Genomic DNA, 14,750 nt, shown 5'->3' with positions numbered 1-14,750 from the left:
GCCTGTGCTCCTACCCTCCTCCTTGCCTGGAATGCTGATCCTCACCCCCCCTACACTGACAGTCACTCCTACTCCTCCTTTGAGATTCAGCTCGGGGGTTGCCTACCTGGCAGAATCTGCCAGGCCCTGGCCTGAACTGCACCCCCCCACCCACATTTCCCTACCCCCCTGTTAACATTGCTTCCAGAATTTGCCTCTGTTGTGACTCAGGAGTGTCCCCGAGCCAGTGAGCTTCCTGAAATGCTCCGGTGGCCCCGGAGCCTAGCATGGAACCTGATGCACAGAAGGTCTCTAATACATGAATCAATGGCTGAATAGCTGAAGGAAACGATGGGTGTCCAAGACAGCCTCCAACCCCCAGCCCTGACGACCCAGAACTTGGCACAGAGTAGGTGCTCAGGAAAGATTGGCAGTATTCTATTTTCTGAATTAACGTGATTTCAGGCAAGGTCGGGGGTGGGTTATGTGGGGGGTAGAAGGGAGGGTCTGGATGCGGGAAATGTGACCAAAAGGGAAGCTTGGGGACAGCGCAGTAGGGGAGAGGGGCAATAGGGGTGTCTGGAGAGGTGGGAAAGGAACAAAGTACCCAGAACGCTGCCCCTCCGTGCCTCAGGTCAGCCGGCGTGGGCTCCAGTCAGTCCGCTTCCAGCCCCGCCAGCGAGACCCTTCCCCCTCGCCCGGGTGGCGAGACCCCCCAGCCCGGCTCGCTCGCTTGGCCCTCGGGGTTGGGAGGCGTGTGTGTCGCTTTAAAACCTCCCTCCCGGCGCGGCGGGCCGGCCCCTTCCCTGACAGCGCCGAGGCGAGCGGAGCCTAGCGAGCCGGGCGGCCTTTAAGGGAGCCAGCGCCCGCCCGGGCGGCCAGTCCGGCTGGGGGCGGCGGGGCGGGCCGGGGGCGGCCGGGGCGCGGGCGGCGCGGCGCCGCGGCGCTCGGGGAGCGGGCCCAGGCCCCGGGAGCCTGGCGGGGCAGGGCAGGGCGAGGCTGCGGAGGGAGGCCCAGCCCCGACCCGGCGCCTGTTTGCCCCACCGGCGGCGACCCGGAGCCCGGGGGCTGCCGAGGCGGGGAGCAGAGAGCGAACCGGCGCGGGAGGTAGCGGAGCGGAGCGGAGCGGAGGCTGCGAGCCCTGAGCGCCCCGGCCCGGCCCGGCCCGGCCTGGCCCGACGCGCGCCCCCTCCCCTCACTTCCCCTCGCCGCGCCTCCTCCCCTCGCCTCTTCTCGCCTCCTCTCCTCTCCTCCGCCCGGCGCTGCTCCCGCCCGCCCCCGGGCCGCCGAACCCAGCCCGGCCAGGGCCCCCGGCTTCGCGCGCTCTCGGCTGGGCCCGGCGAGGACTGGGTCCCTGCGGCTGACACCGCCCCTCCTCGGGGACCTGGCGGATTCCGGACCTTTCGGAACGTGAACTGAGCCGTAGGAGCGATCTCGCCCAGGGCCAACCACGGGGCTGGGCTGAGCGGACCTTCGCGGCCGCTCCGGACGCCGCGGGTGCCGGGGCGCGGACGTTCTGGGTCCGGGCTAAGCGCGTCCCGGGCGCCTGGCGGTGCCAGCTCACTCCGGGCTGGGTAGGGCAGGGCAGACCCCGGCGGAGCCCGGATCCGGGCAATCTGGACTGGACAGAGCGAATCCCGGACAGTGCAGAGCCCGGGGAATGCCGGGCGTGGGCTGAGGGGATCCCGGCGCCCTCCCAGCCCTCCGACTTTGGCTCACGCGCTGGGACCGGCCCGGCGTCTCCTCGGCCTCCCCGCGCCCCGGTCACCTGTGGCCTCAGAGCCCCGAATCCGCCGGACCCTCGCTCGTTCTCGACCCCGAGCCTGGAGAGGCTTGAGAAAGATTTTTACTGCCCCCTTCCCTGGAGCGCGGAGGCCCCGCCCCCCCTCACCGCCCAGATGTCTCCGGTCACGGCTCGGAGGACCTCCCTGAGGCCAGGGGCCGAAGGGTCCAGAGAGAGAAGCCCGCCCTAGGGAGCCTTGGGGGCCCCCCAACCCCGTCTTGGGGCTTGGCCCCCGACGCTGCTTGGAGGGAAGGCCGGTGCCCCCACCCTCGGTGAGTCCAGGAGTGGGGGTTCTGAGGGAAGGCGGGGCTGGGGGAGGGAGGGTCCACTGGGAACGAGGGCACCCTGGGGGCGCTAGGAGGGAGGATGGGTGACTGGAGAGGCCCTCTGGTGAACCAGCCTGGGCAGGCCTGGCTGGGGGGATGGGGGGGTGCGGGAGCTACAGCCAGGGTGCCCCGTAGCAGGCTGAGGACTTCTGCTTCTAAAGCAGGGGCTCCCTCCCTTTCCCTCTAGAGGAGGGGCTGTGCTGTAAACCATCTGCCTCCACCACCCCTCCCCACAAAGAAAAAAAAAAAATTTCCAGCGAGGAAGGGTGCAGGCTGGCGAGAGGAGGGAGGCAGCGGCATTGCCGGCTGGTGCTGCAGCCTGGGAGGGCTGACGCCAGGCTCACTCTCTCCGCAGGGGGCTGCCCTCTTCCAATCCAGCTCCCTCCCCAGAGCTGCCCATATCCGGAGCCCCTTCCACATCTGGAAGACCCTGGCCACCATCCCTCTGCAGGTGTCAGTTGCATCCAGAGACCTCTGCCTTTGCAACTGCCTAGGAGTTGTGAGGGGATCCCTGCTGCCTTCCCCCATCCCAAGGGCATCTCTTACCCTTAGTCCCTGCAGAGTCATCCCCCTGCCTCTGTGTTCAAGCTCAGGCAGAGATCAGCTCTGCATACCCACAGGCACTTCAAGACCTGGAGGCCACTCCTGGGACCCAACGCCCCTCCCCCTGCCCTCCCGTGTCCTCACCTTGACCCCCTCTGCCAGACTCTGTCTTCCTCTGGGTGTCCCACTCCCCACCCAGAGGCAGAGGAGGCGGGGTGGCAGGGGGCAGGGGCTGGTTGAGGGCCGCCCAGGGCCAGGGTGGGCTGGGGGGCCGTTAAGATGTGGAGCTCTGCCCAGCCGAGGGGGGCTCCGTGGAGGCAGACGCAGCGTGTGCCCAGCTGGGGGGAGTATGGGCAGGCCTGCGGCCACGTGGTAAACGATGAACATTCGGGGCGCCCCGGACCTCGGGCAGCCCAGTGACGACCCCAGCAGTGGTGGTGAGCGGGAGCGGATTCGACAGCGCATGAAGATGGTCATCGGGCAGCTTGAGGGCATCCTTCGCGAGCTCAAGGAGGTGGCCAAGGAGCTGAGGGAGGTAAGTGAGGGATGAGCAGCGACCAGACAGACCCTAAAGCCGGCCTTCCTGGGCTTGGCACAAAAACGTACTCACAAATATGTTGGAGTGTGCAAAGCTGTGTGCACATGTGTCACTCTGCTGGGGACCTTCTTTCTCCTTGCTCTCCTTTCCCCAAATCTGCTTTGCTAAAAGTCTCATCAGACCCCAAGGCTGGAGGGGCCTTGGTGTTGTAGAGGTTGCTTGAGCAGCATGTCAGTGGGCCTGGAGCTCTGGGTTAGCACCAAGGGCTGCCAAGATGGCCAGTAAGGACTGAATCCCGCCACAGCTTCTTAGTGGAAGACACCCTTCTGGGACCCAAGCTGACCCTTAACCCCACTGTCTGTCTCCCAGACTCTGACCTGGTCACAAGGGGCCCTGGGAGAGTGTGGATGGTTCTGCTGAGGTGATTCCAACTGCTTGAGGCCCAGCTCAAAGCATATCCCCAGAAATCACACAGATACTGAGAACCCTTGATCTTGGAAAAATTTCAGCCAGCTATGTCCTCTTTGTCCTGGGGTGAGAATGGGTCTGGGGATGGTGTAGTGGATAACAGAGTTCCTTGCATATTTTGGCAGGGGCAGGAATCTTCCCTAAGGGGATGCGTGTCTCCATCCCACTGTTCTAAATATTTTTGCCAAGGCTGAAAAACCACTGAGAAATGCTGGGATGTGTGTGTCCCTCTCTGTCTTTCTAAGTGGAGCCGGGTTTAATTACTGCTTGTCACATCACTGGGGTAATGAGGTACACATGTCCTCAGCCCTGCCCCCTGGGCTGCATTGGAGTCCAAAATGCATGACCAGCGTTCTGAGCTGCTAGCCTGAATTTGCCCGCTGGGTGCCATTATACCAGCCAGGTGGGCTTTAGGCAAATTTCAACTCCTTGTAACGAGGGCCTCTGCAGAGATGGCAGGGAGAGTGATTGAGCTGGAGTTATGGGCTCAAGCTCTCCATGACTAGCTGTGCAGGAAGGATAGGGGCTCTAGGAAGGCTGAAGAGGTGGGGTGATGGTAGGTACCAACTCCAGGCTGACAAAGTGACATTGCAGCCTGGCCTGAGAGCCAAGGAGGAGGGGCTGTTTGACGGGCACTGTGTTCAGAATGGAGTAGGGAGTGGGCATAGAGATGCCAGGACAGGAGCTGTCCAGGGTCAGCCTCGTGGAGCCTGCCAGGAAATTCCATCTCAGAAGATGGGAATGACTGTTGCTTTGAGCAGACTGAGGTAGTGGTGCTTCTGCCCATGGACTGGGCTGGCCATAGTCTGGGTTGCACATCTTTGGACAGTACAATTTGGAGATCAAATGCCAGATGCCCCTGCGCAACCCTTCCTCCTCCAACCTCTTAGGTCCAAGGCACTACAGTTTCCCCCCTGCCCCCATCTTATTTTAAATCAGGGCCACAGGAACTGTCCAAAGTCTCAATCTTGGCCAGGGACATGAGACCTATGCCCTGGCAGGTACCCACAAAGAGCCAGGATTGACTCTAAACCTGGGAGTCAACTTTGATACAACTCCCAGCCTTTTCCCAGCTGGGCATCTTCCAGGCATCTGTGTTCCCTCTCCCCCCAGCATAGCCACCCAGAGCTCGAAGGGATCTCATAGGACAGCCCTGTCCATTTACTATTGAAGAAACTGAGGCCCAGAGAGCAATAGGGGCTTGTCCAAGGTCACACAGCCTACCAGTGGCAGAAGTAAGCCTAGAACTCGGGTTCCTGATGCCTTTTCTGGGGTTTCAGCAGGTGAGCAACTGGGCAATCTCTTTGCATTTTGACAGGGGCCTTCAGAGATGATCCCCTATGCTCATCTGTGATGCAATAGCTCTAGAATTTATTTGCAGATCTTTTAGATGCCCTCTCCTTCCCTTTCACACTCACCTACTCCCATATCTCCAATAGCAGAGCTCCAGGTTCATAGGCTATGCAGCCCAGAGGCCTAAGCCAGGACAGAGAAAAATGAGTCCCCTCCCCCCACACACCCTGTAGGCCATGTGCCTCCACCCAAGACTTTGGCAGGTTGCTACGGCAACCAGAGCCTACCCCGTATGCCACTGCCTGCCCGCTGCCAATGGCACCCAGCTGGGGGAGTGGGTAAGCCTCAGAACTCTCTCATCCCCCAGGCGGGGTCTAGACACAGGGTGACAGGCAGAGGGGAGTGTGGAGGAAGGCAGGTGAAGCTCTGGGAGGCCCAAGCAGAAGAAGAGATGCCATCACTGTATTCCTGTGAGATGGGATTTGCCAGAGATGGGGTTACCAAGGGGGGTGCCACACCCTGGTTTGGAGAAAAGGGTTGGAACCTCCCTGCTCTCTGGAACCTGTGGTCTTGGCTCTTGGTTCTCCAAGGGAGCTGTAAAGCTGAATCTGCCTGGCTCTCCTCAGTCCCTTTGTGTAGCATTTTTTTTTTATCAGGGGCATGGGTAGGCTCAAGGTTGAGAGGCATTCACTTGTTCCCTTACCTCACCCCATGACCTGGGCAGCACCAGCTTAGAACCCACCAGCTGGGTTCTTGTCTCAGGCCAAGCACTTAGAAGTAGAGGTGAGAATCACGTACAAGACTGTTGTGGATGGGGTGCTGCACAGATGCTTGGTGAAAGAACAAGGCCAGTGAGAGTGGAAGGGTTCAGCTTTATTCCCCTCGGCCATCTTCCTCCTCTGCCTGCTGCTCCCCTTCCCCAGCCACCTGATGCCACTGATTGTGGCAGACCCTCCTCATCCTCTTGAGCATATGGCCTGAAATTCACTGAAAGATGAGCCACACCAAAGCACTTCCTCCCCAGGTCCCTCAGCCTCAGTTTGCTCATCTCTGAAATTGGGATGTGGTGATTTGCACTGCACGGTGACCTTACAAGGATTTATTAGGGGCTTGGCATGCAGTGCGGGGGGTCAACACCTTCTCACACTCCTAGAGGAGTTGGAATTCCCTCTCCCACACCTCCCTCGCCCTCGCAAACCCCTGCTATAGCTCTGCCACTGGCTCCCTGGACGATGAGCAAGTTCTGTCCCATTGGTGGGGAAAGTCTTTTAAAGGATCAAGTGAGGTGAGGAACATAAAAGTGCTTTGAAAGCTAAAATTGTGCTGCAGAGGGACATGATGGTCAATCATTAATTAGCCCTTATCTCTCCCAGGCTCCCCAATACTCCAGGATGCTGGGCCAGTCCCAGCAGGCTCTCTAAGCTCCTCAAAGTTCCGTAGATCTTAAGTTAGAGATGCAGAACCGCTCAGGGGCTATGAGCATGGGCTCTGCAGCTAGACACCTGTAGTTCACATTTGAATTCCACTCTCTCTCTAGCTGTGTGAACTTGCAAAAGTTACTTTACCTCTCTGTGCTTCTGTTTTCCCATCGGTAAAAATGGGGAGACTACATTTTAGGCATCCTCCCCTACCCCTGCCCCAGGGTGGTTGTGAGAATTAAATGAGACATATTTAAAGCACTTAGCACAATGAGAGGCACAAAGCTCACTCCCTATCTGTTAGATGTTTTTAATGAATTATTCTAGCACTGGCCTGCTCCCCAGCTCCACGTACGGCCTTGTTTTCTGGAATCACATCAGTTTCTTAGCCATGACCAGGGAGGACAGGACCACATCCTGGCCCTTAGTTTCTCCTGCAGTCGACAGTCTCACTCCCTGCCAGTGGGGAAAGCGGATAGAGAGTGACAGGGATGGGGGCAGGCAAGGGGTCTCCAATAAGGTGGCCTTTGAACAGAGACCCCACAGAAGTGAGGATACAAGTCACTGGCTATCTAGGGGAAGAGCATTCCAGGCTGAGGGTGCAGCCAGTGCCAAGGTTTCAGGGAGGAAGTGTGCTTGGCATATTCAGGTTCGGTAAGGAAGCCAGAGCAGCTGGAGGGCAGTGAACAGGGAGAACAGCAGAGGAAAGGTCAAGGAGGGAGCAGGGAGTCAGATTCCATTGAGCCGTGTACAGCATGGCACGGAATTTGGATTCGTTCTCAGTGAGAATCCCACACACTCTCCAGGAATCTGCTGGTCATGTTTCTGGGTGGGAATCTGCCTCCCCACTGCTCCTCTGTTACCCACCCACCAGGAGCTCCCAAGGGCAGGGTTAAGGGCCCTCGTCCTTAGCCCCCAGGTATTAAGCTTACCTTGAGCAGGTACTTGGCCTCCTCATCCTTGGTTTTCCCCTCCCCGAGGTGACACTCAACATGGGGGCCCAATAGTGATCCTTGCATTAATACCACCAGTGTCGCCCACATCATCAGTGACTCTTAGGTGGGATATAACTTAAGGGCACAGTTGCCCACTTTGGCCCAAACACCTTAGGAGGATGGAGAGGTTGGCACAACCTTTCCCCACCCTGGGGTGGCAGTGGAGGATCACCCCACTGGATTTGCCTAGGAAGCAGGCATCCTGGCATTCTGTTACCTGGCCATTCCATTGTGCAGTCCCATCGGCAAGGGGCTTTGTCTGAAGGTGGCAGGGAAAGCCACAGGCCATGCAAGTGTGAGATAAATGTGGCCCAGCCAGGAAGCAGCTGGAGCAGGAGAGGCTGGGGACCACGGAGCTGTGCCAAAGTGGGTCAGCTCCATCACCCGCAGCTCAGCAAGAATTGCGCGGATTTTTTTCTTATTATTTTTGTTCACGCCTTCCTTTCCTCCCTTTTCTCTTTGCCTTCTCCTCCTCCGGACAGATTTACCGAAGCTCCCTGGCCAATTAGGCCAAATTGCAGGATGAGAGCCATGAATCATGGTCAGCTCCCTGCCCCTCCAACTCCACAGCCCCCCCAGGAAGATAATAACGTAATCACAGAATTAAAAAATAATCAGTGGTCATAAATAATGCAGAATCCCCAGTTATGTAACCAACTGCCTTGGGGAGCTGGGAGAGAGGGAAGGAGGTGGCAGCTTGTCAGGGGAGGTGAGGTAGGCAGGTTGGAGGGTGTGGTGGGGGATCCAGGGGGTACAGGATGCTGGTTCTGGGACTACAGGTCCTCAGTCCTAGCTCTAGGGCCTTAAGGAACACAGCAAAGCTTCCACTGGAGAGGGGGCTCAGCCAGGGCTGGAGAGAGGGTTGGGGTCTGGCAATATGGAATTGTCCAGGACTAGAGAACTCTTCCTCAGAAAAGAAGCCCCCAGCAGTTTTTTGTTTGTTTGTTTGTTTTGAGACGGAGTCTCGCTCTGTCACCCAGGCTGGAGTGCAGTAGTGGTCCCATCTCGGCTCACTGCAAGCCCCGCCTCCCGGGTTCACGCCATTCTCCTGCCTCAGCCTCCCAAGTAGTTTTTATTAAGCCATCTGTCTCAACTCATCACTCATCCAATGGTTGTGTTTGCAAAAAAGTGCCGATCCCTGTGCCAAGCTGGGGATGTAGCGGTGAGCAAAGAGACCTAGTCCTGTTCCTCATGGGGTTTACTGTCTAGTGGGGAGACAGACATCAACCACATTATAACATATAGGTGCAAAATTGTAGCAGTGTTAAATATTAGGTAACATTTTAAGGAGAGGTGCAGGGTGCTTTGAGAGCCTTTCATAGGGAACCTGACCTCAACTGGGAATCAGGGAAGGCCTCCTTCTCGAAGTGATGACAGAGCGAGTAGGAAAGGAGGGAGGGCGCATCAGGTGAGGCCCAGAGGCAGAAGTGAGCTCGATGGAGTGTGTAGGGGTGGTGAGGAGGCAGGCCTGGCAGGGTGGAGGCTGCTTACTGGAGAGGAAAGGGGGTGGGTAGGGAGTTATGTTTGGGAGGCTTAGGAGTTTGGGGAGCACGGAAGGGCTAGAAGCAGAGGGGTAACGTGGTCCTGTTGGCTGATGGGAAAGTTCCCGAGGTGCAGCATGGAGCAACAGCTGGGAGGAAGTTGCTATCAGTGGGAAGACTAGATGGGTGCAGTTTTTCAGTGAGGGGTGCTAAGGCTGTGATCAGGACAGAGGTTGGGGACACCCCTGGCATGAGGCCTGCAGGTTCTGTCATAGCCCTCAGTCCTGCCTTTGCTCTCTCTCTAGGGCTCCCTCTTGGTCTCTTCAAAGCAAGTCATTCTTGGTCTTAAGGTGCAATGCCCAGGAGTCAAGACTCGCCCTCTGGTCCCAGCTCAGTTCCTTCCAGTCTCTGAGCCTCATTGTCCCCCTCAGCAAACACACTGAGACAGGTAGATTCAACAGTGCCTGCAGTCCCTTCTGGCTTGGAGGTTGCCTGATTTTGTGATTTTATGGTTCCATTTCTCTCTCCACTCTCTCTCTCCCCCTCTCTTTCCTTCTGTGTATATAATTATTTCCATGCACTCCAAGACAATCCCAAATTACATGTAGGCAAAATGATTATTAAACCTCAGGGAAAAATCACAGATTTCAAGACATCCAAAGCAGAGAGAAAGCTAGGGCCTGCTCCACACCTGCTCTCACCATTGGCCCAGGAAACAAGGCACCAGGGAAGGGCAGTAGGGATTGTGGACTGACCCAGGCCCCCCACAGAGAAGCTGCGTACCCTCGGGTACATGGCTTCCCTTTCACATCCTCACTATGTCATTCATCAAGTGGTGTGACCTGTCTCACCTAATAGATTGGGCCAGATTTGCCTGTGGGCCTCATAGCCAGTTGGCTTTTAGAACCTCTTCTGGTTCTGTTCTTTCTGGAGACAGCCCTACTTTGGGCAAAATAGATACTGTCCATGTGCTAGGTTTTGAAAGGCCCAATGTGTCCCATTATTCTGCCATAGGCACTGGAACTTCTGCTACAGACACTGGACCCACATCAGAGGGTCATTCCTTTGGTGCAGAACTAATTCCCACTGCTCTTGGGTCTGGTGCCAGGACATGATCACACGTTAGCCCCCAACGGTGCATTGTGGATGTTGGTAGTCTGCCTTGTTCCATATGCTGTCCAAAGTGCATTAAGTCATTAAATCCTCACGACAGCCTTATCAAGTAGGTATTAGTAGAATTCTCCTTTGATGATGAGACTTAGGCACAGAGACGTTGAGTAACTTGACCAAAGTCACACAGCTGGTAAGCAGTGAAGCCAGGGTTGGACCCCACGTCTGTCTCCAGAGCCTAGGTTCTTAAGTGTTTAACTATCTTGACTCTGTGATGTAAAACACAGTCATATCTGTTAAATTTTCTTTTTCTTTTTTTTCTTTTTTTTTTTCTTTTGAGACAGAGTCTCTCTCTGTCACCAGGCTGAAGTGCAGTGGCACTATCTCAGCTCACTGCAATCTCCGCCTCCCGGGTTCAAGTGATTCCCCGGCCTTGGCCTTCTGAGTAGCTGGAACTACAAACGCGCACCACCACGCCTGCCTAATTTTTTTTTTTTTTTTAGCAGAGACGGGGTTTCACCATGTTGGCCAGGATGGTCTCGATCTCCTGACCTCGTGATCTGCCTGCCTCGGCCTCCCAAAGTGCTGGGATTACAGGCATGAGCCACCGTGCCCGGCCCATATCTTAAATTTTCATCACCCTGGGTGAGAAGGGGAGTGTTACTTCCTTTTACAGGACAGGAAATCAAGCCCCAGAGAGGGATAATCATCTGCCTAAGGTCTCTCAGCCAAGAGGTGGCAGACGTGGGACTCGGGAATGCAGGCCTCCCTCTTTCTCTTTCCTCCATCCCCCCAGGTTGGAACCAGAGAGGGGTGTACTAATAAAGAAGAGGAAGGGCTTCTTGGGTTGGGGGAGTGTTCCAGCCTGAAGGCTTGGGCTCCTGCCACGTGTACCCTGGATCTTCCCTGCTGCTGGGCCTGAGGCCCAATGGTGCTCATCCTCACTAAGCTTCAGGAGACCCAGCTTCTGGGCCCAGCCTGGCCTCAGCTGACCCTGCGAGGTCACAGCCAAGTCATGCAACTCCAATTCCTAATGGCATTCCGCCCCGCCCTCAGGCAGCAAACTCCACAGCTCTGGCTTGATCAGGGGAGTCTCATTTGAGGGCATAGCTGCCCTAGAGGTGATGGGGCCTCTCCTGAGGCCATCAATGCCTTGAGTTGCTGGTCTTCACCCAGCGTAAATCTCCCGGTGCCCTAAGCTAGTGGTTTTCAAAGCATGTCTCTGGACCAGCAGCAGCAGCACCTGGAGGTATGTTAGGTAGGCACCTTCTCCAGCACCACCTCAGACCTACAGAACCAGAAACTCTGGGAGTGAGCTGAGGGACACTCAAGTCTGAGGACCCCTACCCGAGGCCAGCGCTCCCACCAGCCCTCAGGTGGAGCTTGGGTTAAGCAAGGGCTTCTGGGAGATAGGAATTTCTCTGAGGTTCCTTTGGTGCAGGAAGGCATCATCCTGGGAGAAGCACAAGAAGAGGTGGCCTGATTGGAGGGTAGGGCCCTATCTCCACCGCCTGCCCAAGCCCAGCAGTCACAGCAGCACTTCACGATCATGTGCACTTTTGCAGGGGGCCACAGAGGGAGATTCTCAGCTTTCCAGGGACTAGCGCCCAAGACTCCTCATCTGTAAACACAGGAGATAATGATCTCATGGGTGGAGGTGAGCATTCGAAAGTATGGTGCATCGTAGGTGCTCAGAGATGGGAGATGGTGTCATTTTCATCCCCAGTGCTTCTCAGAGCCCTTTTGCTGCCCTTCTCACTGTTATTCATGAAGCTCTCATAAGGTTGGCTGGGATTGTCATGCTCACTTGGTGGTCTGGGATTGTCATACCCACTTGGCGGTGAATGAGGTTGAGGTCCAGAGAGGTTCTGTGACCTGCCCAAAGACACACAGAACAATGTCAAAGCTAAGTCTGGAATCCAGATGTCCAGATTCCTCCAGCTCTTCTGGAGGCCTCATCCCACTCCTGTCCTGGGCAATGGTTGAGGGGGCCATCCCAAGGCATCAGCACTCAAGCAGCTTCTCAGAGTCATTCCTATATACAGAGTCCTAGAATCTCAGATGTGGAAGGAACCTTGGAAGTAAACTAGTTCACCCACCCTCTCTCCATACAGACTGAGCAACGGAGGCCTAGAGAGGGAAAATGGTTGACCAGGTCTCCTTCATCCAGCCCCTGACTCCTGACCAAGTAGTCTTCCCACTGGCCCAAACCACTCTGGCCATCACTTTTGTCCTTGCTTTCCTCTCACTTTGGGGCACTCACTACCCCAACGCCTTGCCAAATACCTAGCACATCCCTGGACGGCATCAGTCCTCAGCAAATGTTTATTGAATTAAGGACTTACTGAGTTAATTAATTAATTGCCTGCTTTGACCCCAGGTGAAGGGCACTGGAGAGGTGCTGGGGGCTGGATTCTGATCTGGATAACTCACTGTGGATCTCTTGGTCTCCATCACTCTGACTCTTGACCTCTCTGCTTTGTTTTCATTGTTTTTCTGTTTTGTTTTTGGTTGGAATCTTCTCTCTCCCTTCTCTTGCTCTGTCCCATCCCTGTGTCTCTGACTGAATCTCCCTCTTTCCCCCACTGTCTTCCTCCCTGATTTATGTGCTGACAGTGGCCATCCAGGCAAGGGAGTGTCCCAAGGCAGAGCCGCCTGTATAGAAGCTGAGGGCTTCCCTTTATGCGAGGCAGGCCGGGATGGAGTGATCTCCACAGCTGAGCTGCCCCCTGAGTGCATTGAACAAGCAGCTCTGGGCCCAGAATAGATAGCTTCTTTATTGCTTATCAAATAATGCTTGCTTTATTCCTTCTCTCAACAAGCCAGGATTGATCTCCACTTGTCAGTGGGCAGGGAAGGGGAAGGAATGAGGAGGCTCCCGGAGACGGAGATGGGGGTGGGGTGACCCCGCCAGTGCTGTACACCCGGTGTTCTTGCCCTGATGGATGGTGGAGACCCAGGGGCGACAGTCACCGGCCAGCTGCAAGGACTGGTCCAGGATGCTTTAGAAAGCCCACGCAGGGTCTTCCTTGTGATCACCCACATCATTTCCTCTCTGAGGGTGCATGGGCTGCTCAGCTCTTTGTGGAATGCGCTTGCTGGAGGCCCTCAGCCCCTCTGAAATGGCCCCCTCTTAAACTAAGGAAGATTCATCCCTGATCACCAGGGCTGCCCCCAGAGCAGCTGCTGTGTTTGGGAGACAGGGGTGAGTGAATGGATGGTGTGCAGGGCTGGAAAGCAGTTCCCTCTCCCCCAGGGCACTGAACAAGCTCTGTCCAGCCTGATCTGATTTGGGCCCTCCACAGGGCAAACCAGCCTGTGACCTCCAGGCCAGTCACCGTCCTGCAGGCTCTCCCCTGTCCGGTATGCTCACCAGCCAGGGGTTCTACAGGGACGGGACAGAGACACACACACCTGGCTGATGCAGGGACCCACCTGGCCCCTCTCATCTCCTCTCCCCTTTCCTGGTCAGGTGGTGAGCCAGATCGATAAGCTAACCTCGGACTTCGACTTTGAACTGGAGCCAGACGACTGGACCACGGCCACTGTGAGCAGCACCTCTAGCAGTGACAAGGCGGGCGTGGGCGGCCCCTTTGACCTGGGCCACCTGGACTTCATGACAGCCGATATCCTCTCAGACAGCTGGGAGTTCTGCTCCTTCCTGGACATCTCTACCCCCTCGGACTCCGTGGACGGTCCTGAGTCGACTCGGCCAGGGGCCGGCCCTGACTACCGCCTCATGAATGGTGGCACGCCCATCCCCAATGGGCCACGCGTGGAGACCCCAGACTCCTCCAGCGAGGAGGCCTTCGGTGCTGGCCCCGTAGTGAAGAGCCAGCTGCCCCAGCGGACCCCAGGGACGCGGGAGAGGGTGCGGTTCAGTGACAAAGTGCTCTACCATGCTCTGTGCTGTGACGATGAGGAGGGGGATGGCGAGCAGGAGGCGGAGGAGGAGGAGGTGGGCTTGCCTCCGGAGCCTGCCCATACAGAGGCCCACACAGGCCTCCACAAGCCCTCCCCAGCCCCCTACAAGTCACGGCGCTCTCCACTGACCAGCCGCCGCTCAGGCTCTACCTTGGCCCCTGAACAGACTCGAAGGGTCACGAGGAACAGCAGCACCCAGACAGTGTCAGACAAGAGCACACAGACGGTGCTGCCTTACACAGCCACTAGACAGAAAGCCAGGGGGAAAAACTAGGGGCTGGGGAGGGGGCCAGGGCGGTGGGCATATAGAGCTATAAATATATATATATATATATATATTTAAACAAATGAAGTCATAATAAAATTTAAAAATGCTAAGGATCCGGCCCCACAGGCCCCAAAGCTTTCACAGAGCTCCTCTTAGACATGAAGATGCCCGCTGGCCTCCTAGGTCCCAGGAGGTGTGGGCAGGACTGCCCTTCCTCCCTTCTCATTGCGGGGTTCCTGAAGGGGGTGTCTGAAAGTATGTAAATCTTATGGGAGGTCTGATCCTCCTCTTGCTAGCCCCTGAACTCTGTGGTGAAGTCTGGCTGCTGGCCAGGGCCATGTCCTAGAGAGGACTCCCCTGCAGGAGGCGGGCTCTAAAGGGAATGGTGTCCCTTTAGGCCAGGGTTCACAGTTAGGGTGGTTTGGAGACGGCAGGACTCAGGGCCTGGGGGTGGCATCACTCTGGCCAGGCCCTGCATCACTTGCACCCGCCATCTTTCTACTCCAAGGCAGACTTACTCTGCGATACATAGCGCTGCCTCACCCTCTTCCATCTTAGGGTTGCCTGGGACATAGGGGCATGGCAAGCTGCTCCCATGGCACAGTCCTCCGTGCTGGGATGCTG

The 14,750-nt window shown here is 56.8% G+C and overlaps 1 protein-coding gene across 4 annotated transcripts; it reads left to right on the top strand.

Annotated features, from left to right (window-relative positions):
* Nucleotides 1-922: 922 nt before the first annotated feature.
* INSYN1 (inhibitory synaptic factor 1) lies at nt 923-14,196 on the top strand. 4 transcript variants are annotated; one of them, XM_008015963.3, is made up of 3 exons: nt 923-2,034; nt 2,444-3,166; nt 13,407-14,196. In XM_008015963.3, the coding sequence occupies exons 2-3, from the start codon at nt 3,011-3,013 to the stop codon at nt 14,130-14,132; spliced, it is 882 nt and encodes a 293-aa protein (XP_008014154.3). In that variant the 5' UTR covers nt 923-2,034; nt 2,444-3,010; the 3' UTR covers nt 14,133-14,196. The 4 variants fall into 4 exon arrangements, with proteins under 4 accessions (XP_008014154.3, XP_037866084.2, XP_008014155.3 ...); XM_038010156.2 differs by lacking the exon at nt 923-2,034 and having other exon boundaries at nt 3,148-3,166; nt 13,407-13,481; nt 13,573-14,196; XM_008015964.3 differs by lacking the exons at nt 923-2,034; nt 2,444-3,166 and adding an exon at nt 11,357-11,591.
* Nucleotides 14,197-14,750: the final 554 nt, after the last annotated feature.

The sequence above is a fragment of the Chlorocebus sabaeus genome, chromosome 26 (assembly GCF_047675955.1).
Source record: "Chlorocebus sabaeus isolate Y175 chromosome 26, mChlSab1.0.hap1, whole genome shotgun sequence".
NCBI classification, from domain to species: domain Eukaryota; kingdom Metazoa; phylum Chordata; class Mammalia; order Primates; family Cercopithecidae; genus Chlorocebus; species Chlorocebus sabaeus.
Note: the sequence above shows the minus strand (reverse complement) of the source record. Positions and strands in the feature narration are given on the sequence as shown.